This window comes from Diabrotica undecimpunctata, chromosome 3 (assembly GCF_040954645.1).
Source record: "Diabrotica undecimpunctata isolate CICGRU chromosome 3, icDiaUnde3, whole genome shotgun sequence".
Taxonomy (NCBI): domain Eukaryota; kingdom Metazoa; phylum Arthropoda; class Insecta; order Coleoptera; family Chrysomelidae; genus Diabrotica; species Diabrotica undecimpunctata.
The window spans coordinates 42,245,571-42,270,477 of NC_092805.1; the positions used below are offsets into that span (position 1 = coordinate 42,245,571).

The following is a 24,907-nucleotide window of genomic DNA, read 5'->3' on the forward strand; positions in this document are numbered from 1 at the left end:
CGCATAAGAGATGCGAAAGGAGATTCACACATAATGAGAGCACTAATCGACTAAGGGTCACAATGCGCATTTATAACGGAACAAGCTGCGACGACGCTAGGAACAACAAGGAAGCCCATACAGGCGACCATATCCGGGATAGGCTCGTCAGGAGAAAAAACAGCCAACTGGAGTATGAAACTTTTAATCGAAACTCATTACGAAAGTGACTTCGAGATGGAAATAGAAGCACTAGTACTACCGAAGATAACAAGGAATTTACCGGAAAAGGATATAATTCTACCGGACTATAACGAGAAAAATGCAATACTGGCAGATCCAAGATATTACAAGGTAGGGAAGATAGACTTACTACTAGGAGTAAAAGAATACAGTTACATATTGACAGAAGGGATGCACAGAATAAGTAATGGACTCCTGAGTCAAAACACCAAACTAGGATGGATAGTTTCGGGAATAGCACGAGAAAGGGAGAATATAAAAGCAGAAGTAAGCTGTATGATATCAAGACAAGAAATGGACGTACAAATAAAGAACTTCTGGGAATTAGAAGAAGTAAATCAGGATACAAGTTTCTCAGTGGAAGAACAAGAATGTGAAGAACTGTATCGACAGACTGTAAAAAGGAATGAAGAAGGGAGATACGAAGTAAAAATTCCGTTTAGGGAAGACGTCGCAAAGTTAGGAGAATCTAAACAGCAAGCATTCGCCAGATTGATGCAACTAGAAAGGAAGTTTGCAAAAGACAAACAGTTAGAAGCGAATTACAGACAATTCATGGAAGATTATGAAAACCAAGGTCATATGGTAATAGCAGAAAACCAGGGAGATGGGTACTACTTACCTCATCATCCAGTGAGAAAAGAGGACAGTACTACAACGAAAATAAGAGCCGTGTTTGATGCATCAAGAAAAAGCTCATCGGCAGTAAGCCTGAATGATATTATGAACACAGGGCCGAAATTACAACAAGACTTGACAAATATACTATTACGATGGAGATCCAATAAGGTAGCATACTCAGCGGATCTGGAAAAAATGTTTAGACAAATCAGAATGGCAGAAGAAGACCAAAAATATCAAAAAATTTTGTGGAGAAAGGACACAAAGGACCACATACAAGAGTATAACTTAACGACGGTGACATACGGCACGGCCGCAGCACCCTTTTTAGCGTTAAGAACAATACAAAAATTACAAGAAGACGAAGGAGCGAGGTTCCCGTTGGCATCGAAAATTGTAAAAGAAAACATGTATGTAGACGATATACTAGGAGGAGCTGAGACAGTGCAGGAAGCAGAAACAGCCCAAAAGGAATTAATACAACTGTTCAGAAAAGGAGGTTTCACTCTTAGAAAATGGTTGAGCAACGAAGAAAAAATAATGGAGAACGTACCGGAGGATATGAGGAACGTAGACTCGAAGGCATTCAAACAAGAAGAAGTACGGAAAACGTTAGGAATACACTGGTCACCTAAAGAGGATATAATCACATTCAAAATAGGGATAACGACGGCAAAGAAAATAACGAAAAGACACGTACTGTCAGAAGTAGCAAAACTATACGACCCACTTTGATGGATAGCACCTGTAGTAATTCAGGCGAAAATGTTCATACAGGAATTATGGGAGCAAAAGACCAGTTGGGATAAAGAATTAACTAGCAACCAACAAAGCAGGTGGAGTACATACCAGGCGCAATTAGTAAATCTGGAGAAAATAACATTGCCCAGGTGGAACAACTTAAGCAAGATAAACAGAGTAGAACTACATGGATTTACAGATGCGTCTATGAAAGGATATGGAGCGGTAATCTACTCAAGGGTATTAGGCCCAGAAATTAAAACGAATCTAATGATAGCAAAATCGAAAGTCGCACCATTGAAAGGGAAAACGACGTTACCGAGGCTCGAGCTGTGTGCCGCGGTACTACTAGCAAATTTAATGAAGAAAACCCTACAAGCATTGAACAGGGAAAACATTGAGGTATATGCATGGTCGGACTCAACGATAACCCAGGCTTGGATAAGGGGATCATCAAAAAGGTGGAAAATGTTCGTCGCCAACAGAGTAGAGGAAATAAGACGCGTTATAGGACCGAAAAATTGGCATAAGGTAGATACAAAGGAAAATCCAGCGGACATCCTCTCACGTGGAAGTACCGCATCAGAATTATTAGAAGCAGAGCTATGGTGGAAGGGACCAACTTGGCTGACTAGTAACAAAACTCAGGAATCAGAAGAAATACCAGAGACAAATGAGGAGGAAGTCAAAACGAAAATAACGGTGCACACGACAACGATAAAGGAAGACATATGCGAGAGATTCTCAAATTTAGAAAGAATGAGAAGAGTACTTTCATATTGTAGGAGATTTGCAGACAAATGCAGAAAAAAGAAGGACCATGGACAAAGTCAGATTACAGTCCAAGAATTAGAGGAAACGCTATTAAAGGTGATAAAGCACACACAGCACGCCTACTTCAAACAAGAAATAAATAAGCTGGAGAAGAAACAGCAATTAGACAAGAAAAATAAATTAGCGTCATTGGTACCATTCCTGGATAGACAAGGAATTCTAAGAGTCACCGGAAGACTGAGACACACGAATCTAAAGTACGGAGAAAAACATCCCATAATTTTGTCAAAGGATAATGCATTAACAAAGTTACTTATAACAGATAGTCACGCAAGAAATCTACATAGCGGATTACAACAAACACTACAGTACATAAAAAGGAAATACTGGATAATCAACGGCAGAAGAACCGTGAAAGATCATCTAGCAAAATGTTTAAGGTGCAGGAGGTATAAAAGCCAAGCAGCACAACAATTAATGAAAGATCTACCGAAAGACAGAGTGAACCCGAGTCATCCCTTTACTAACACAGGGATAGATTATGCCGGGCCAATAAAAATAAGTACCACGAGAGGCAGAGGACAGAGGAGCTATAAGGGCTACATCTCAGTATTTGTGTGTCTGTCAACGAAGGCAGTACACCTTGAGGTAGTAAGCGATATGTCTACGGATGCTTTCATCGCAGCGTTCAAGAGATTTACGGCACGCAGAGGACAGTGCAACAACGTATACAGCGATAACGGAACCACATTCGTAGGAACAGCAAATTTGTTGAAAAAAGAAAATCAAAAAATAGATGACGAGATAAAACAAGGATTACGGGCACTAGGTACCCAGTGGCATGTCATACCTGCATATGCACCACATTTCGGAGGATTATGGGAGAGCGCAGTGCGAATAATGAAATATCACTTGAAAAGAATCATCGGGGAAACAGTTCTAACATATGAAGAATTGAGTACGGTGCTGGCACAAATAGAAGCATGTATGAACTCGAGACCATTATGTGGGTCATCAGAAGACCCTGAAGGGAAAATAGCCCTGACACCAGCTCACTTCCTTATAGGGAGAGAAATTATATCACCAAATCGGGAAGAAGAGCTTACGACTTATTTGAAGATGCCGACGAGGTGGAGATTAGTGGAGAAAATAAAAAGAGACTTCTGGAAAATTTAGAAACAGGAATACCTGCACCAATTACAACAGAGAAATAGATGGCATAAGGCGCACCCTAACATAAAAGAAGAAGAAATAGTTATAATTAAAGAAGAGGATACACCTCCAGGCAGATGGCCATTAGCGAGGGTAACAGAAACACACCCTGGAGCGGAGGGATTAACCAGAGTAGTAACAGTGAAAAAGGCAAACGGGAAACTGACTAAAAGACCCATACATAAGCTAATACGACTGGAAGAAGAGAAACAGGAAAAGCCGAAAAAGGCAGCAGCACTAAGATGGAAGAAAATACTAGTAGCTATAATGTTTTTAACGATGTTAAAACCCATAAAGGCAGAACCGTATAAAATATATAATCCGGTACCAGGATTTTTCACAGAAGACCTTGGAGAGGTCGTCATAGACCGGGGAACATTTCGAATAAAGGTGTTACTCGAAAAAGGAAGAATTCGAACAGAGCACCAACTAATAGGAAATATGATACAAGGCGTACGAGAACTGTGTCATGAGATAAAAATCGTGAATTGTAAGGATATAATAGAGAAATTGGAGGAAGGACAAAGAAAGGCGGAGTCAGTAAGCGAGGGGCTGACAGTAGAAATAAAAGGAAGGGAAAGAAGAGGAATATTAGGAACAATATTAACCTCAGTATTTGGAGTCAATGACGAAGCCTACAGTAACATTGAAGCATTAGATAATAACCAAAAGGAGCTAATAAAGGAATCACAGCACCAGGCGAAGATAATGTTAGAAACAATAACATCAATCAATCACACAGAGAACAGGATAAACGAGCAAATGAACAAGTTTAACAAAGCACTAATCACAGGTCTACAAGAAATATCTAAAGGACTTAACGAAGTAGAAGACAAAGCACAAAAACTAGAAACCGAATATAGCACGTTACGAATACAAACGATAGCATTACAAGTTATGGACTTCATAAACGAATATACTCAATTTTACGAGGGAATATTAAACCTTTACTATAACCACGGACACTTCATTGATATAGTGAAACCGGGTGAAATAACCAAATTAATAGGGAAAGCAGGGCAGATACTGCCTCAAGGGGTCGAAATACGACGACAACCCATTATAGAAACAGAAGTCAGTCATGACGACAGATATATAACAGTCATCGGCTACTTCATAGTGACAGGGAAAAATAAGTACAGCATGCTCAAAGTCACGGCCATACCACTTAACGTTGAGGGGTCGGTGTTGCGCACATTTGTCGCCCCAAGGAATCTACTGGTCGTAGATTATAACACACTGCACTACTTCGAATTGACCACGGAAGATAGAGAAAGGTGCTTACTGTTGACAAAGGCGCAGATAGCGTGCTCACCAACGGCTATAAGAAACATGGATACCCAACCAAACTGCATACTAGAAGAAATTTATGAGCGATCTAAGAATAGCACATGTCCAGTGGTAGCCAGGACAATACAGACAGCTCAATGGAGTAAGATGGGTACTCCCAACCTCTGGCTAGTTATCACGCCGGTCACGATACACATATCCATTATTTTCGATGGAAATCGGAGCGAAAGAGTACTGGAACGAGTCACATTCCTGAAGCTTTCACCCAAATGTATCACCCAAACGAAAAATATTACATTACTCCCCACTAGCAGTGGGGTGGACAGAGCAGTGACGAGTTACCTGAAGTCGCCAATCACTCCCGTGGCCCAACTGGTGGCGAGGACACCCCGCAAGTTTAACACGCCTCTAAACACCTACCTTGACATACCAGGAGGAGAGCTACGTCATGTGTTACTTGAGGAGGAGAGTCTGGAACAAGAAATGACGCATACGCAGTGGCGATCGATTCACGAATCTAATTGGCATTATTTTGTGGCCACCAAGATCATTACTATAATGGTAATAATTGGGATACTCACGTTATGGAAGTACCGTCCTGTTGCACGACTATGTCGTTCAGGGAATCCACAAACTCAGACTAACGAACAGGAAGTACCTGTATTAGTTAGTAATCGGCACAACAATGTACGGTCGACTTCCCAAGTTGACATCCCACTTTCCACATTTTCATCCAATTGCCCTAATTTTAATCTAGAGATAGAGTCGGACATTGATAGCTAGGGTACGGTTGGAAGATTATTGATTATTCTTAAACTATTTATAATTTATCATGTTTGAATTTTACTATGTTATGTAATACTTATATGTAAACTTTGAGTATTGACACTTGGGCCAGATTGCCCGATTCCGCAGTATGTCCAATATCAAATCTTCATAATTCATATCCGAAATTGGACAGTATAATTTTATCACCCAGTAGACCGAATGAATCTATTTGTTATTAAATACACACACGTAGTTAATTAGGTTACATACACATTTGGTCAATTATAAATAATAATTTGGACATCAGGCAAAAGTACTGACAAAGTTAAACAATTTACATAAATTAAATACACATATCACGCTAGGTACGCGAAAAATATTGACCCAAATAGAATTTATATAAAACTAATATCTCTTGACTAGAGAAGCATTCAATCAATATTCACTCAACGAACATATAGTCTTCAACGATCAACTTCATCAGTCTCTACTCAAAGTAATCCCGGGTCTACACCCATAGTGTACATCTCAACAATAAACTCTGCTACTATTATTTGGTGTTTCCATTACAACAGAACGAACATCTTCACTGAGCCAACGAAGGGAATTTGTTCATATAGTCCAAGGGGAAGCATAATTAATATTGGTATGCATAATACCCGGAAATGAGAAGTTGCTAATTCTTTTGCTAAATGATGGTCGAAGATTAGGATTTTGATTGTAATTAGAATGTTAATGTGTGAAAAAAGTATAGGGGTAGGCAGGGTTGTTTGAATTAGTTAATAACTTGCTTGCGTATTGTAAACTGAGACTAGTAAGTAATCTTCTAATAGAAAGTGGAGATTCATTTGCTTCGACATAAAGACTTTCAACTGGACTGGTTCTGTAGGCTCTCAGAGCTAGTCTTAGTGCGGTATTTTGTACAATATCTAATTTTTTTAATGTTCAGTCCTTAGCTGAATTATATACAATTGATCCATAATCTAATTTACTGCGGATTAAGGATTTGTAAATATTTAGTAGCTGTGTTTTGTCTGCGCCCGAGTTATAATTTGCTAGTACTTTAGGAATATTTATGTTCTGTAAACATAATTTTGTAAGTAATTGCACATTACTTTGGTTTTAACCTTAGAAAATTTCAGTTCTGTTGTTTTAGACCATTCTTGTAGGAAATTAATAGAAATTTGAATAATGTTTGATGCCATATTAAGATTCTTATGGGAAATATAGATTACGAGGTCATCTGCATAAAGATTGCTTTAACAGGGTTTCGGATACTGTTCTCGATATCGTTAATTGCAACATAAAAGAGTGCTGCGCTTATTGTAGATTCTTGGGGTATGCCATTTTCTTGTGTATAGTATTCTGAAAATTCCTGATTTGATTTAACTCGGAAATTTCTATTATCTAGAAAATCTTTGACAAATGCTAGAAAATATTTATCTATGCCCCAATGCTGTGATTTAACAATAACCTCATATTTCCATATACTATCATAAGCTTTAATTATATCAAAGAAGACAGCAATAACTTGCCTTCTATAGCTATTTATATTCTAGCGACACTAAATTGTCAGTTGTGCTTTTATTTTTCCTAAAGCCACTTTGCTAATTAACTATTAGATTTTTTGAATCTAAAAAGAATTGTAACCGTCTATTTAAAATTTTTTCTAGTAATTTACATAAAGAAGTTGTTAAGGATATTGGTCTATAAGATTCCGGGTTTTTGTTAGATTTCAAAAGAGGAATTATTGTAGTGGTACTCCAGGATTTAGAATATTGTTTATTCGAAAATACAAAACTGAATATATCTAAGAGTTGATGCTTAGCAGCTGAAGGAAGATTAATTAAAAAACAATTTGGAGTTTCATCTGGTCTAGGGCTAAAGTTTTTAAGTCCTTGCAGTGCTTCGTTTAGTTCTTGCATACTTATTGCAACATTTAGCGGACTGATGGAATCTGTAATTTTGACCTTTTTTTCTATTTTCTTTTTATTTTCGACAAATAATGGGTCATGCACGGAATCACTTGAATATGTCTGAAATGAGTATGCCAAGGCGTTGGCTATTTGACTGTTGTTTGTAATTAAGTTTCCCTCAATGTCAAGAGAGTTAATTTTGTTGCTGTATGAAATGCCTTTAATCCTACGGATTTTATTCCAGATCTCTGATGCAGGAGTATTTTCGGTTATTGTGGAAACATAATTTTGCCATGATTCACGTTTACTTTTCTTAATTACGTACCTTGCGTAGGCTCTATATTTTTTTAAATGTTGTTATGTTTTCCGGTGTATGATGTTTTTTTTTTAATACATTAAATGCATGTTTACTTTATTTAAGTGCCTCTTTACATTGCTTGTTCCACCACGGTACTGAATGTTTACGTTTTGATTTTGCTGTTTTGCCTATAATATTTGTGGCTAATTTTGTTAACATCGAGGTAAATCTGTCTGGTACATTAATGGATTAATGTTATCTCCTATTGTTTCAAAATTAGTTAGGTAGTCTTTAACATGTTGTTGGTAAGCTATCAAATTTGCATCTTTAGTTTTCCGTGTTTCTGAGAAATTTATAATTGTTCTTGTGGAATTATTATTTCCTATTTTTATAGGCCAGTCCAGTGCTTACTATCGTAGGTATGGGTTAATACTTCCCAGTTTCTACTAGGAGCTAGGGAACTTTCACATATAGTCAGATCAATAGCAGAATGATTGTCGGTAACAGAGTTAAACCGAGTTTTTTCTCCTGTATTTAATAGTACAAGATCATTTTTTCTTTAAGAAATTTCTCTATTTGTTCTCCTCTTTTGTCTGTAAAATTACATCTTCAGAAAATATTGTGAGAGTTAAAGTCACCTAGAATAAGTCTAGGTTTTGGAATTTACTTGATTAAATGCACCAGGTCTTTTAAGACAAAATCCATATCTGATGGGATATAATCATTGAGAGTTTAAAGAAATCTCTTCTGATTCTAGATAAGAATTAACATATATTGTTACCTCACCGCTTGCTTTGTTGGCGTAGTTTCTGATTTTGTGGTATGAATCAAAATGTTTTAAGTTGTATTATTGTTTTATTTATTTCTGTTTCTTGTATAGCTATAATTTGTTGGTTTATTTCTTTTATTAAGAGTTAAAGCGTTTCGATGTGTGTAAATAATCCTTGTATATTCCACTGAAGAATATCCATTTATTATTATTATTTTTTTAATTGGTGCTTTCTTGAGAAACATCTATATCTTCGGAGTCATCTTGTTCAATATGTTCTATATCTAACTGACGACACATTTTTCTCTTTATTCGTGTAATTCTAGATTTAATTCGTCTGTCTACGAGTTTGGAATACATTTTTTTTAGTATTGTTAATAGTCCTGATATGTTTTTGGTGTATTCTAGTGCGATATTTAATAGATTGGAGGAACCATGTGCATCCGCCAGAAAGCTGACTATCTCTTCTTCCCCTGCATTATCAGAATTATCCGTACTCGATCATCTGCAATATGAAATAATTGTCCTGCATTTGATATCTGAGTCCATTCACGAATGTTTTTTAACCAAGAAACTTGTTTTCTTCCTACACCTCAAGTCCCTCGATTTTGCCTTTAAGGATCAGTTGTAATATTTTAAAATATGGTGGAACGAAGAAATCGAATATATGGTAAAACAGAAAAAAGAACAGCATCTAAAATGGCTAAATACAAAAAATACTAAAGACCATCAAGCTTACAAAGAAACCGATAGACAACTACGAAAAATGATAAAACAAGAAAAGAATAAAACATGGGATCAGAAATGTCAAGAAATCAATACATACATCGGAGGGAAGCAATGTACAGAGGTATGGAATTTTATACAATCAGTAAAAAATACAGGAAAAGACAAAGCACACATACACACCATAAAACCAAGACAATGAAAAGATCACTATGAAAGCTTTCTGACAGAGACGAGACAAGAATACCTAGCGAACTCCCCAACACAGTCAGTACATATACAAGGAGAGGAAGCGAGGGTAGACATCGAAACAGTAAGGAAGGCTGTAATAATCCTAAAGAATGGTAAATCCGCTGGACCTGAGTGAATCTATGCTGAAATGCTTAAGAATGGAACTCATAAACTATTTGAAAAATTAACTTATGTGATCAATCAGTGCCTAAATGGACACCCAGTACCAGAACAATGGAGAACGGCATACATGTCCTCAATACACAAAAAGGGGGACAAAAGGAGTTGTAATAATTATAGAGGCATATCGGTAACCAGCACCCTGAGCAGACTGTATGGACGAATTTTGAGAATTATGATCGAGGAAGAATATAAGCACAATGAAGAGGAAGAACAAAGCGGGTTACGTGCAGGAAGATCGTGCACCGATAACGTATTTTGTCTTAAACAAATAATAGAAAAAAGATCGGCTAAGAATCTAGAAACTCATATTACTTTTGTAGACCTGCAAAAAGCATATGACAACATCCCCTTAACTAAATTGTGGACAACGTTGAAAAGATCTAACATCAACCACACATTGATAAATGCTGTACAAGAACTATATAGAGACTCAAAGGCACAGGTAAAAACTGGAAAATATCTAATGGAAGAATTCCTGGTTACAAAAGGCTTGCGACGGGGATGCTGTATCTCACCAACCTTATTCAAGACATATGTTGCAGCAGCATTGGAAAGATGGAAAAGAAAGGTGCATGGGATGGGTATAGAGCTTAGCAATGAATGTATATCCAGTTTGCTGATGACCAGGTAGTACTAGCGACCGACAGGGAAGACATGCAGTACATGCTTAGAAAACTGATAGAAGAATATAACGACTGAGGAATGAATGTCAATACAACAAAAACCAAATATCTTTGTATTGGAAACGAGTCAGATAACATAGACCTCGAAAACGGACAACATATTTCCTTCTGTCAGAGCTATGACTACTTGGGTGTTGCCTTTGACAATACAGGAACTATATATATATATATATATATATATATATATATATATATATATATATATATATATATGAGACCATGATTAAAACTACTCTTCTTTATGGCGCTGAAACATGGAGAATTAGTAAAAAGAACAAAAAAGCGAATAGAAGCAGTAGAGATGGATGTAATGAGAAGATTAATATTTTATATCGACTTTTTCTTACTATATGTCCCAGATAAGACGTTTTTCGATGTTTAACAGTCTTTAACAGTTCTCTATTTTTGTTGAAGCTCCTTAGTACTTCTTTATTAGTTTTCCTTGCTGTCCAAGCTATCTATCCAAACAGTCGTCTATGAACTCACATTTCTAATGCTTCAATTTTGTTCATGATCTATACTTTTAAATTCCACACTTCTGCACTATACAAAAATACGGATCTAACATCTATCTCTATCAAACTATCTGTATATACTTTAATTCGAACCGAGTTGAAGCTTCATCAATAAATTGCTTTGCGGGTTGGATTCTGTAGAAACTATTTCTGTAGTTTTTGTATCAGATTTAGTGGCTTTTAACTTTTTTGTTGATATTGCCTCTGGTTTTATAAAATCTATTGCTGTGTTTTTTGCCGTTGGTGTACCAAGATATCGATATTTTAGAATGAGAACATTTCTGTATTGTAATATCTCTATGTAGTTTTTGGGAGTCTATTACGTCACAAGTGTTTTCCGTTTGATTCTGAACAAAGTGATTTTTGCTTTCAGCTATCGCATTGGTGGAAGAAATAGATTCTTGATCGGTTTGGGATGTAAGTATGGATGTATTTGACTGAATCGCCATATTTGTACATGTTGAGGCTATATGACTAAATTGATGGCAGAGACAGCAGGTTATTCCATCAGAAAGAAAGATTCGGTAAGATGTATTATTTAAGTCTACGAGAATTAAGTCAGGAATGACAAGATTGTCGAGAGGTGTATAGTATACCTAGCTTTGGAAGATTAGGACGTGAATATATTGAGGATCTTGGATTCCCGCTCTTAAGAAAGATATCGGTGAAAGTAGATAAAAGCTCTTCTCAGCAAGATATTTCTCGATGATGTGATGAGAAATAGTCGGACAAACATTGGACAACAGTAACCTATTAGCAGGCATGACTAATATTTTCGCTCTAATGACATTATCTCCTAGTTTTATTCCCCCGTGATCTGTTAAAAAGGTGTCAACAACTTCTTTGCTGGAGAGGTAGATGCAGATTCTGCTATTAGAAATTCTTGATGAAAAGAGTACATTTTTGGGCTATACAAGTGATCCTACTATTGTAAAGTAGTCTTCTAGTTTTAGTGTGTCTACCGCTGGAATAATAATGGCTTGTTCCTTGAAAGGAAATTAAGCTGCTTTCTGTTGATTAATTGTATAGTAAGTTGGTGTTTGTCGAACGGGTCACATTTAAGGACCCCTGTAGTCAGAAGTACGGGTCATCTGATAAAATTGTTAAATACTTTTTATTTTAATTTTCTTGTTACGTTTCATTATATTGTAATTGGGAAGATGTATTGGGAAGAATGTAAGAAAAAAATTTTCCTAAAGTTAAACAAACCCAAAATAGTACACTTTATTAATGTTTACTAATTACTAAAATAATGTTTTTTGAACTAGTCAATCAGGACTACATTTTTCCTGCTTTGCATTTTTGGCCTATAAATATCTATTATTTGTATGTTTTTAGAATATATAATTAATATTTATAATTTTTATAATTTGCAAGATGCTCGAGATTCCTGTGGACAAAAAGTGTTTTATTCTAGGTGATTTGAATGGACATACTGGTAGAGAAAGAGTGGGTATAGATAAAGTTTATTTCAAGGGGTTTGGGAATGAGAATAAGAAATAATGAAGCAAATAATACAGCTAAATAAATAACATTGCTTAAGCAAAAGATAAGTCATCAAAGGATTTGATACACGTGCGGCATATTAAGAGTGCATAGTAAGAATGGAAGAGTGTTCATAACCGATGTTAAAATGAGAGTTGCTAAATGAAGAATACCAGAGGAAAAACAGAGAATGCGAAACCAAATGAGAATGCAATACTGGAGATAGCGAGGGATGAAGTTAAATAAGTTGAAAATGGTAAGGCAGTATGACCTGATGAAATACCTGTGGAGGTTTGGAAGGCTCTAGAAAAGGAAAAAGTTGATATTTGATAAGCGGCAAATGATCAGAAGGATATAAGAAAGAAATTATGCTCAATGCATGGAGAAATAGTGTGATGGCATCATTTTGTAAAGCTAAGGGTGACATTTAGGACTATAAGAATTATAGAAGAATAAAGTTAATGTCACACACAACGGAAAATTTGGAAGGGAACTGTAGATCGAAGGTTAAGGAGATGGATATGAGAAGAGCAGTTTGAGTTTATGTCAGCAAGAAGCACAACGTTGGCAGCTAAAATGAAAATGGTACGGTGGACGTGTGTTAAGATTAGAAGGGGTAGGATCAGAAACCACTTGATTAGGGAAAGAGCCGGGATAACCACAGTCTCAAAAAATATTCAACAAAAAAAGTCTGCAATGGTTTGATCATGTCAGACATAAAGATATAACCTATATGGGACGAAGGATAGAGCTGTTAGAAGTTGATGAAAGGAGAAGTAGTGGAAAACCGAGAGGAAGATTGAAAGATTGTGGGGCAGAGGAGTCAAGAAAGAAAAGTTTTGGTGAAGAAGACTCGATGAACAGAAATGAATGGCGACGAAGAGTAAGGAACAGCGACCCCTGAAAAGAAAAAAACTGAGGAAAAAGAGGAAGTACGTATTTACTTATAATGTAATTCCAATTAATTAATCTTAACCTAGAAACTATATTTCTCCCCACCATAAATAATTTAATTAATATTTTCATCTTACTTCAGTAGTTTGGGCCAAAAAGGGTGAAACGGACTATACCCTCTGATATCTATTTACTTATAGTAATTTTTAGCAAAATCAAGATAAAAATTTATGAAATGATAGTAAAAAGACTTTCTCACAATTATAAGTGGATTACGGTTGGGACACTAGAAAACGAAAATCAATTTGAATCTTAATTTTACAGTGTTTGAAATGTTGTTGCTATATATTTTATATTATAATATTTTATAATCTTAAATGTTTATCACTGGTTATTTGTAAGTAATAGTACTGCTGTTAATTAATAGTTATTTAACCAACAAGTGTATTAATAAGGACGATTAACAATTGAGATATTTTAACGCGTGAGCGAAGCCAGCGCGTTAATGTTCGAAATTGTTAATCACCATTTTAATTCACGAGTTCGTTACAAAACTTCTCCGTCGACCGAACTTTTCAGAAATAAAAATATCTTTGTTTAAATTTTTATTTACTTAACGATAAATAATGACATACAATGACAGACAGTACTTACAGCGGCTATGTCATTTTAAATAATTTTTTAGTGGGAATATAAATAGGTACCTATATGTTTGGTTGCCTACACCACAGGTCACTGCCAATGACAGAGCGTTAAATGTGGTTAAATTAATTTATACAAGCAATGTATGTTGTGTTGCATATAATAAAATCGTTCAATAATAGAAAATCATTCATTAATAGGGGTCATTAATCAATGATTTTGAGGGTGTTAAAATTAATCATAAATGGATGGTCGACGGAAAAATAATTTAACAAAATTTAAAAAATTTATTATAAAGATTCATTAACGTAATACATAATATCCTAGGCAAAAAATCGTCGACATAATAAATGCATGTTGCAGAAAATAGTCGTCTAAGAATATGTTTATTTTTCAATATCTTGAAACATAATTACTGTATCGTTACGAAACAAGAATATTTTATTTAGATAGCATGTATAAAGAAATTGAAAATTTTTAATAAAATGTTCCTTGGATTGGTGATGCTCCCTACCACGGGGCGGATTTCTAAATATCGCTAGAGGTATTTTAAACTAATTAATCTTTCTGCAACATATAATAAAGAAATAAAAAGCTATTATTAAAATACAAAACTAATACGTAAACATCTCATGTTACAAACCGAAATGGTTTGACCGATTTTTATGAATTTTTTTGTGTATATTTGATAAGTCTGAGAATAACTCACTTTTCATTCTTCTCACACCCTCTTTTTCTTACCCAGCTTTCCCCTTTTTAGATATCGCTATTATTTACTTCGCTTCGCCATTCATTTCTGTATATCGCGTCTTCTTTATTCATTCATTCATCCTTTCACTCTTCTACTTCCAACCGCCAATTTTTAATAGTGATAATATTATTTTTAATTTCATCCACACTTACTCCCTATATTATTGTTTGTGAATCAATCAATTATAACAGTGACGTTTATTCGTGACGTTTGTTTAAATTATTTGAAATTAAAATATACGTTTATACGTCTTTAAGGATTATGAAAGGTTAGTTTATTTTAATTCAATTTTATTTATTTGTATTTGCCATTTACAGTGAACAATATCAGCAAGACTCCAAGAGTCAATTTGGCCGTCGAATGAATAAAGCTACAAACATGCTAAATAGAAGAGTACAACGAACAGGCAAACACATCCAAAAACCTAACGCACATATGCGTGTGAGCATGGCACAATTTCGTGAATCACAAGAGAAGATTAAAACGAAATCAACAATGACGATTGGGACACAGACAATCGAGCTGATTCATTGTTGATACGCGTGAAGCAAATGACAAACAACGTCAACAAATACTTCTAGTATTTACATCCGATTAGTTTCGTCATGTAGCATTCGAGTATGAGCCAGATATTAAATATTACGCTCATTAGAAATTGATGATTGGTGCTATGAACAAAATTCTATAATGCTATAGATAAATTATTATGAGTGGCTGACAGCAAGATTTTTGGCTGCAAAAACAGTTTATGCAAGTCGACTTGGTGTCATACAAACCGAGCGACATAGATAGCGGTGCCAGCGAAGCTGTACATTATCCAACAGAGTTCTTGAACACATTGGATTTGCCAGGCTTGTCACCGCACCTTATACAACTAAAAGTTTTGTCTTCGGTTATTTTACTTCGGAAATTGAACCCGGTAATGCTGTGCAATGGCACCGGATAAGTCATTAAAAAGTTGATGAGAAACATTATCGAAGCATTTTGAACGACAAGTTTCGAGGCGAAAATGTATTGCTGCTACGAATCTCAATGATTGCCGCAGAAGTACAAATTAAATTCAAATGCGTTCAATTTCCAATTAGATTGTCATTCGCACTGACAATCAATAAGTGGCAAGGTCAAACGATTTCAGTTAATGACTTAGAGTGCAGCATGCTCTTCTCATAGACGTGGAAATTATACGAGGCATGCTCTCGATTTGCAAACCATTCAGTTTGTGTTAGCTACAGACGAAATGACAAAAGACATTGTAAACTCGATTGCTCTTTGAGATTAATATTCCTTTCTTTTAAATGGCCATAGTTTGAGATAAAAAATATGTTTCACTTTTTTAATTGAAATTTAATTTTTAAAAGAACAAGCTTTAAGTATGGGCTTTATATGCTTTAATATGTCGTCATCGTTCAAAGCGATCCATTCGTCTTTCATTTATAGACCTTACCCACTTACTTACAATAAATTAGTTTTTTTCTATTTAACTATCAAAATATTTACTAAACATAATTTATTTGGAAAAACCACGATTGCCGGATTAGCTAGTTAAAAATAAATGAATTTCTTTTTACGAAAACGATCCAAATTTTACGGACAAACTTGCATGTAAACATTATGTTTTACTATAACATACATGTCAAATTATAGACTATGGACACACAATATATTACATAAAATATAGTGCAAAAATAAAATGCAATAGGGAATACCAATTTTTTTGATTTCATATTATGTACATTGTTACAGTTTTGTAACTGTATATAAAGATTGGTAAATTATTAACAAACTTTTTGTTAGTTCTGATTCTCCCCGTTTAGTTAGCCAAGATTTTGCGTACAAAAATACAGACGCTGTAGAACAATAAACGGTTGTTATACAATGTTGCAACGAATCGGGCAATTCATTCGTACATTGTATCTTAACAAAAAGCTATAGAAAGTAACTTTTGTTGAAAGTGCAGATCGTTTGGGTAATTATCGCCCACACGTAGCGTTACTTGAAAAAAACAATTGAGTAAAAACCGCCGTTTTTCAACCAGAGTAGTTCCACCTGCCAAACCAGACAGACGTGTATTGGAGTTCTGGGGTAGAAGACAGGGATCTTTGCTACATATTAGTATTTTGCTACCTACCTCCACGTGATAAAGTACATATTCTATTGTACACCAATTAAATTGTTCGCTGTTTTATAACAAGTACGGGTTACTTGTATAATTGCTAGTTATATTTGTCGCGAAATCTATTTAATATTGTGTCGCGTTGAACTTTAACCAGAACATTTGACGTTCGCTTCGAAATTATTAACGTTAATTATAGAAACTCCTTTATTGATTTATGTAGGATTGATTTTGATATTATTATTGTGGATTTTATTGATGATTTCATTACCTTTCACTACCTATAATATAAATTTATTATTTTGTTTTCGACTGCGTATGTTTTGTGCCTCATCAGCAAGACTAATTCATTTTACAACTAACCATTTTTATCATTATATGGTTAATATTTTACTTTTTATTAATTTATTGTAATCCTACTTTACTATGGTTTGTTTTTTAACCAGAAAGAGTAAACTAAAAAGACAGATTCACACCCAAGAAAGTTACTAGAAAAGTCACCAAATACATCTTCTTGTTTGTTTATGTTAGATTGAATAATAATTGTTTTTAATTCACTTTTAATACATATTTTTTTGTTTATCTAATTACAATAAAAAAAGGTTGGACTGTTTTGAAGAAGTTGAAATTTAAATATCGGCTGATCCAGTTTTATAGATCTCTTTATAGAGTCTTTTTTTTTTTTTTTTTTTTTTCGTCTTTATAGAGGGGGGGTCTGGAATCTTCAAAAGACATCTTAGTCCAGGGCGCCGCCTGACTAACTTTAGTGCAGGATTCGTTCTTCGTACTCCCGGCGATAGTTCCCGAGGTACTTTAAAATGCCCTCTCGTCGCCGAGTCTACGCCGAACGCCTACCTGCTAAACCAGACCCTCCTCTGTCATCCAGCGATCCGGAAGCGGAATGGCCGCTGTAAGGCCGGCATCACTTCCGAATCACTACCTTTATTCATTCATTCTCCATTCATACACATCCACACTCTATTTATCAGCAAGGAGGTTCCCTGTCTCGTTCCAGGTAGCGCGTAGAAGACACTCATCGCTCCTAGTTCGGCATTATTTCCAGATGGGCATTTCCTCCTTCCCCACAGTCTGACTCACGCATTCCAACTCACACAGTGTGACCCACTTTTCTAGCTTCACCTTTCAGCATCATTCACTCTTACCTTTAGCGTTGGTTTAGCAGTCTTTCTTCCTCTTCCTTTTTCTTGATTACTGCACGGATATAGTTGTGTATATTAGTCCAAACTAATTTATTTTCAATCATTCTCTCAATCATTTCTCTCACTGTAACAAAATTCACACCTGTCTCTCTCTCCATTCTGTTCCTTTCTACTATCCATCTGCTGCAATCTAACATCGTATGTGTCACAGTGTCCGAGTATCCACAGTATAGGCATTCATCTGTATCAGCCTTTCCGATCCTATAGAGGTAGGCCCTAAAACACCCGTGTCCTGTGAGCACCTGCGTCAGGAAATAATCCAGTCGCCTGTGGCCACAGTCCACCCAATCTCTTATGTTTGGGATCAGCATTTTCGTCCACTGTGCCACATCTTCCGTGTTGTTCCATTCTTCTTGCCATCTTTCAACTGACCTTTCCCTTTCCTGTCTTTTCTCGGCCACAGTAAGGTTTGGACCTCTTCTCTCATACAGCTCTTTTCTTTCCACCGCCAAAACATGCAACGGAACACATCCAGTGATGGTCCATAAGGCTGCCGCAGACACAGTCCTGTAGGCGCATGCCACTCGCAACAGACTTGTTCTGTCTACTCGTGTCATGAGACTCCTACAGGCAGTTATCTCTACGGCCTCGCTCCAGACTGGTGCCGCGTAGAGGACGATCGATTGTACAACACCGTGTAAGACCCTCCTCCTTTCGGATTTGGGTCCTCCAATGTTCGGCATCACCCTCCCCAACGCAGCCGTACTATTCGCAGCCTTCCGGACCACCTCCCGCACGTGCTCTACCCATTTTCCATTCTGGTGCAATGTCACTCCTAGATACTTTACATGTTTCTTAGGTGTTAGACATGCTCCCGCACATTTTAATTCAACACTTTGCCTATTCCTTGTCCCCTTCAGAATGATGGCTTCGGTTTTCTCTGTCGCAAGTTTCAGTCCGTGCTGCGTCATCCATTTCTTTACGACGCCGCCTGCGTTTCTAACCCGGTATTTGAGATCTGGCTCATCCCGAGCCACTACCAGTACAGCGAGGTCATCCGCGAATGCGAAGGGGGTTGTACCCTCTCCGTATTCACAGTGCATAACCCCGTCATATGCCAGATTCCATAGCGTCGGGCCCAAGACAGATCCCTGGGGTACCCCGGCCGTCACGTCCACGATCGTGCCCTTTTCCACCATAATCCTTCTTTCGGACAGATACTCCGCCACCACATTCATCAGGTAACCAGGACATTCTCTCTCCTCCATTGATATATACATATAGAGTCTATGGTATTTAATTATAATTTAGAGAATATTTTAATCGGGAGAGTCAATAATGTTACAGAAGTATGGTTTTTTTACAGAAGTTTTTTTTTTATTTGCAAATAGATTTTATACGCAACAAAGCTATGAAGTGGCTTGGTTTCATTAAAAGATATAAGAGATTTTTGTAGGATTGCATCTCCAAAAACTTACACTTTATCTGCTCTCAAGTTGAAAATTCAACTTTGTTTTGTTTACCATTTACTCAAGCATGTATCAAAAAGTTATAGAGTTTAAAGATTTCTGAAATACTGTTCTTTTAAACTACATAGACCATATTCTTATTCTGATGTGATCAATTTATTGAATCTAGATCTTTTTCTTGCCAGAAAGAGAAGAGTTAACTTTGACTTGATTATTATTTTTAAGTTTAATAATCCAATCTCCTGAATTGCTTCAGCCAATTTGTTATACATATTCCTTCCCGTTCACTGCTTTAGAATTCACTTTTTCATATTTCCCATCACGTAATTATTTATGGTTTAAATATAGGTGTGGTCCTACTTCTCATGCATGCTAATCAGTAACCTCCTTAGATAGATTTTTTTAATTTATTTATCAATATCTTTAGGTTCTATTTGAAACATTAAAATGCAAAATGATACTTTTTATAAATAAGTATGTACTTGCAATTTTTTTTAATGCTGGATTCTTGTTTAATTAAAATTAAACTTTATTAATACAGCATAAAAGAACGAATACCAAAAGCAAAGTCTACAGACTATGACAATGATGCGAGTGACTAAAATAAAACATTAGTTTACTACAGTTCTTTTATTGTGATAAAAACAAAATGAAAATGCTTCCCATTAAGTATACACTAAGTTTAAAAGATAGTTGCTGTTTTTCTCATGATCATGAGATATAAACAACATATCTTTATAAATTTATAAACATTTTAAACTATATTTAGTATAAATACCATCTAGAAAAATATCAAATTAAATACTTTTCGCATACCATCAAGTCCAAGTTATTATAAATAACTTAAAGAGTCAGAAATCAATTAAGATATTAGAGGAAAATAATATTCAGTGCATAATATAGATTGGAGATGTATGTAAAAATAAAAATTTAATAATTTTATTAGTCTTCCAAAATATCCCCTCCATTTATGCCTTGGTGAGGTACAACTACACCATTTTGAATTTCTTTATTTAGTTTTTCGGAAAAAACTGAAACTATTTCAGATATTTGAGCAAAGAAGCTTTGTTTTTGGTCAGCAGTCCAATGTATAAACCATTCTTTGAATAATTTCGCCTAAAAAATAACTATGGTAACACATTTATAATATAGACATTAAATCAATCATCCTATAAATAGTAAGATAAAGAATCTATAGTTATGCTATGCAATATTTGCTGCAATGATTTTGCTTATATGTTAAGTAAAAAATATTCCTTTTTTTTTCCTTTACTTCCCTTTTCCACGTTCTTATATCTGTTGAACCAAAATACTTTCCAGTAGAGTATACAATTGAAAACTAAAAATTTATTTTTTTCGAATAACTTACTTTATGAGTTCATTACTTAGTATACTCATCATCAAACATACCAAGTATAATATCTTTAAATAAGAACAGTGAAATGTAAGTACATGCTACTTAAAATGAAAATATTTGTACACTGGTATGTTTCCAAAAACATGTCACACAAAGACTGTTGTACTTATGTCTATAAATAGGAAAAATATTCATTCTTGAAAAAGAAGCTGTGTTCTATCTGTCGTACAGATGTTTTAACTCTTTCATCATATGTTGCAACGATAGAAGGTCGACCGCCAATATTTTTAGGACATCGTACTGTTCCGATCTGCTTATATTTCTTAATTGTTCTGTAAATAGTTGAATTCGCAATACCTAAAATTAACACATTACTTTAGTAAGTCTTGATTTTAACTATAACTATTCTCCAAATCTAACCTGTTGCCTGTTTTATTTTTGCTACCACGGCTGTTATTTTCATTCCAAGATTATCAATTTTTACTTGTTTGTACATGTTTGTAATGCATTGTTTTTCATTTGATGATAAATGACCAAAATCGACTCGGCGTTTTTTAGGTGGAGAAGGATAACTGCCACTAGTACTTTGCACTGAATCCATATTGTTATCTTAATAGTACTAATAAGTCCCTAAATAGTTCTGAAAAGAACTGTCTTTTATATAAATATAAACGAAAAATGTAAAAAGTAAAGGAATAACGCAGAAAATACAAAAAATCGTTGATATAAATTTTTAATTTAAAAATTTCATAAATGCCATTAGTGTCAAAATGTCATAATTTAGTGGAGTAAACTTGCCTGCGGTTGGACCAATTACAAACAAGCATTACGGCGCGGTAATTTTGAATTACTCCTCCTGGTTAAAAAACAAACCGTAGTCAGTTGCCGGATCTTCGAATTCCGTGAATATTAATTAAGACACTTTTCACCCCTTGTAAGAGACGCAGGTACATATAATTGCTATCGGGTACTGGTTTTTGTACCTGTAATGGACTGTCTATTGTATATATTTGACGCGTCATAATCTTTTTGTTATTATCGCTTTTATAATAAATTTTTAAAACTCATTTCAACTATAAATAAAATATTGGGTTTCGTTTCACATTTTAAATTTGTGGCTTTTTATGAATGTATGCATGTTTATGTATATTTGTTTTTAAATAGAGTTTCATATAGTCCTCTGGCTTTTATTTTTCGTTCATAAGATACATACCTAACGCGAAAGGGAGAAATTAGCGAGTTCTAGATTAAACATATATATTCTCCTCACTTTCTGAGAGCTTTATATGTTTTATAAAATTCATCGTATGTGCAGAAAGCAACATACTTAACACGTAGAGTTGGGGAATATCCAAATTGTATGTCGTTAAGATGCACTTAATAAAATATAGGTACTCATTGAGTTCATTATGTATCTGTTATAAGCATTGTAATAGTTAGATTAACAAAAATTATTGTTGGTTTTTTTGAAGAGAATATTTTTATAGATGCTGTTAAAACCTATTTTTAGTTTCACAGAACTTTAATTAGAACTTTTTAAAAGGAAATTGATTTATTTCTATTAATATTAAATTACAAATTTTGGATCACCACCAAAAAAGAGAAAAATCTTCATAGACTCTAAATAGTGAAGTTTCGCGTCGGTGTAAGGAGGAGTTCTGAATTAAGTAGCGGTTCTTCAGTACTTCTTGGAAAACACACTCGAAGAGGGGTAGTTCTTAACCATAACATGGCGCGTCCCAATGACTGATAGGGAACGTGCTACAGATATGTGGGACAGGTGTGAATAAGACTTTGCCAAATAAACACCCACAGATCATGAGAGCATGGCATAGGACAGCAGCTATGTCATTACAGGATAATTAGGTAATTAGGATTTAACCGGTTTTCATACTGCGAAGTAACCGAACGATTACCTGTAAAAGTAATCCCCCATTTGATGGTCAACAGCTACGGATGTAAGAACTGTCATATGGTAGGGCACTTTATTGCCCTGAAACTGAGAAATTGACTCCAGAGGCGGAAGAGCTAAATTAACCAATGATATTGAGATGTGGAAAGCCACGGGTAGACTACCACATTAAAGATTCGTAACAATATTCCCAGGACACCACAGTGGCTAAAAATCCAAAACAAACGGCCCTTAGTTCCTGGGCACCCCTTAAGTGGGCAGAGTGTACTAAGAATCCCCCGGTCAGCCAATAATGTTAAAAAAATTAAAAGGATCGGTACGTGGAACATTCGAAGCATGTACCAAGCAGGCAAAGCAGCAAATGATATTTAAGAAATGACTCGCCCAAATATAGATATTTTAGGATGCAGTGAAGTTCGATGTCCAAATTCTGGAATAAGAATTACAGATGAACACCATATCTAATATTCTGGAGACGACACAACAAAAATAAAAATGGCGTAGCGATAATAGTAAAAGGGGAAATAGCTAAAGCAGTAATGGGATTTACGCTCATATCAGACAGAGTCGCTATTGAAAATTTATTTCTGATATAAACGTCATTCAGGTCTACTCACCGACATCAGAATCCACTCAAGATGAAATAGAAAATTTCTATCATACTCTAGAAAACTCTCAAAAACTGACCTAAAAACATGAACTTACTATTATCATGGGCGATTTCAATGCCAAAATAGAACAAGGTACAGTCGATAATGTCGTGTGGTCATATCGCATTGGCATAAGAAACGAAAAAGGAAAAAGACTGTTCCAATACTACCAAGAAACGGATTTTGTAAAGGCTTTACACATGGAAAGGATCCGGTGATACCCCAAGAAAAATCATAAGAAACCAAATTGATTTTATTAATTTCAACAAAAAGTTTAGAAATTCTATCACCTAAACAAAAACATATCCAGGCGCAGATGTCTTCTCAGATCATAGTCTGTTGGTTGCAAATATTAACATACAACTTAAAATAATTCATAAGAAAATGAGGCCCAAGATAGATATAAGACTACTAAAAGAAAATGACATCACTAAAAGAAAATGACAAAATTGAATAATGAAAACACCACTAGGACAAGAGGAAACGTGTTACCTAAATTGTTTTCATTACCATATAATTTACCATATAACAGTTGGTTTATCCATATAGTAAGCAAAAGTAAACAAAAATATTCCCACACTGTGTAAATAAAAATGGTATATATTAATTAAAAGGGTACAACTGCTTTACTTCCATATAATATGGTACTAATTCAACTGATTGAAATTGGAACTAGTAGTTTTCATATATTATTATAGGGAAGATGGTGAACAAACTTCCCAGTAGAAATTTCGTGCAAAAAGATTCTCGTGACATTTATATGTATGAAATAATAAAAAAATCGTAAATAATAAGAAAATTCTTTTAGAACTATTCTGTCCTATATTTGCCTCATCATGCCTATTTTGCCTCATTACTATTTTAAAACTTTTTTATTTTTTCAATAATTTGTATCAATATATCAAATCATATAATTTTATTAAAAAATACTCTTGTATATTGTGTATGTTGTACTAAAGTAGGTTTCATTGTCTTTATCCAAAGCATCTTCGTAAGACCCAGTGACTCTTCGTAAGTTACCGTTACCGTTACCACTACCCTAACCTAACCATATTGACAAAATTTAATTTTTTAATTAATATACGAAGTATTTGTAGATACAATTGATGTTTATTTGTTACAGGTTGGATTCACACCCTAGCAGAACGGCTTCACCTGCCACATGCTTATAATGTAACGAGCCTTGATGCTTACGTTACTGCTTTGTATTTCACATGTTCCAGTCTTACAAGTGTAGGTTTTGGAAACGTCAGTGCAAACACAACCAACGAAAAAATCTTCAGTATATGCGTAATGCTTATTGGAGGTAAGTCCATGTTAATAAAAATAATATTAATAATCAATTATGAAAACTTCTTTTGTATTGTATTAGCAAATATAAAGAGTATCCAAAAGGATCAGTTGAATCAAATCATTTTCGGTCTTATCAGACAACTATCAGTAAGTCTTAAATAACACGTGCGTGTAGCCATCAATTAAAACAAGTGTAAAATCGCCACTCATTCTGCGAAACCTAGCTGGAGAT

At 35.0% G+C, this 24,907-nt stretch overlaps 1 protein-coding gene across 4 annotated transcripts in view; it reads left to right on the forward strand.

Moving 5' to 3' along the window:
• Window positions 1-24,907, forward strand: part of Elk (Eag-like K[+] channel) — a 1,090,653-nt gene that overhangs the window by 879,616 nt on the left and 186,130 nt on the right. For all 4 annotated transcript variants that reach the window (XM_072525784.1, XM_072525786.1, XM_072525788.1 and 1 more), the window contains one exon: window positions 24,506-24,688. In XM_072525784.1, coding sequence (XP_072381885.1) covers window positions 24,506-24,688 — 183 coding nt within the window. The remainder of the gene's footprint in view (window positions 1-24,505; window positions 24,689-24,907) is intronic.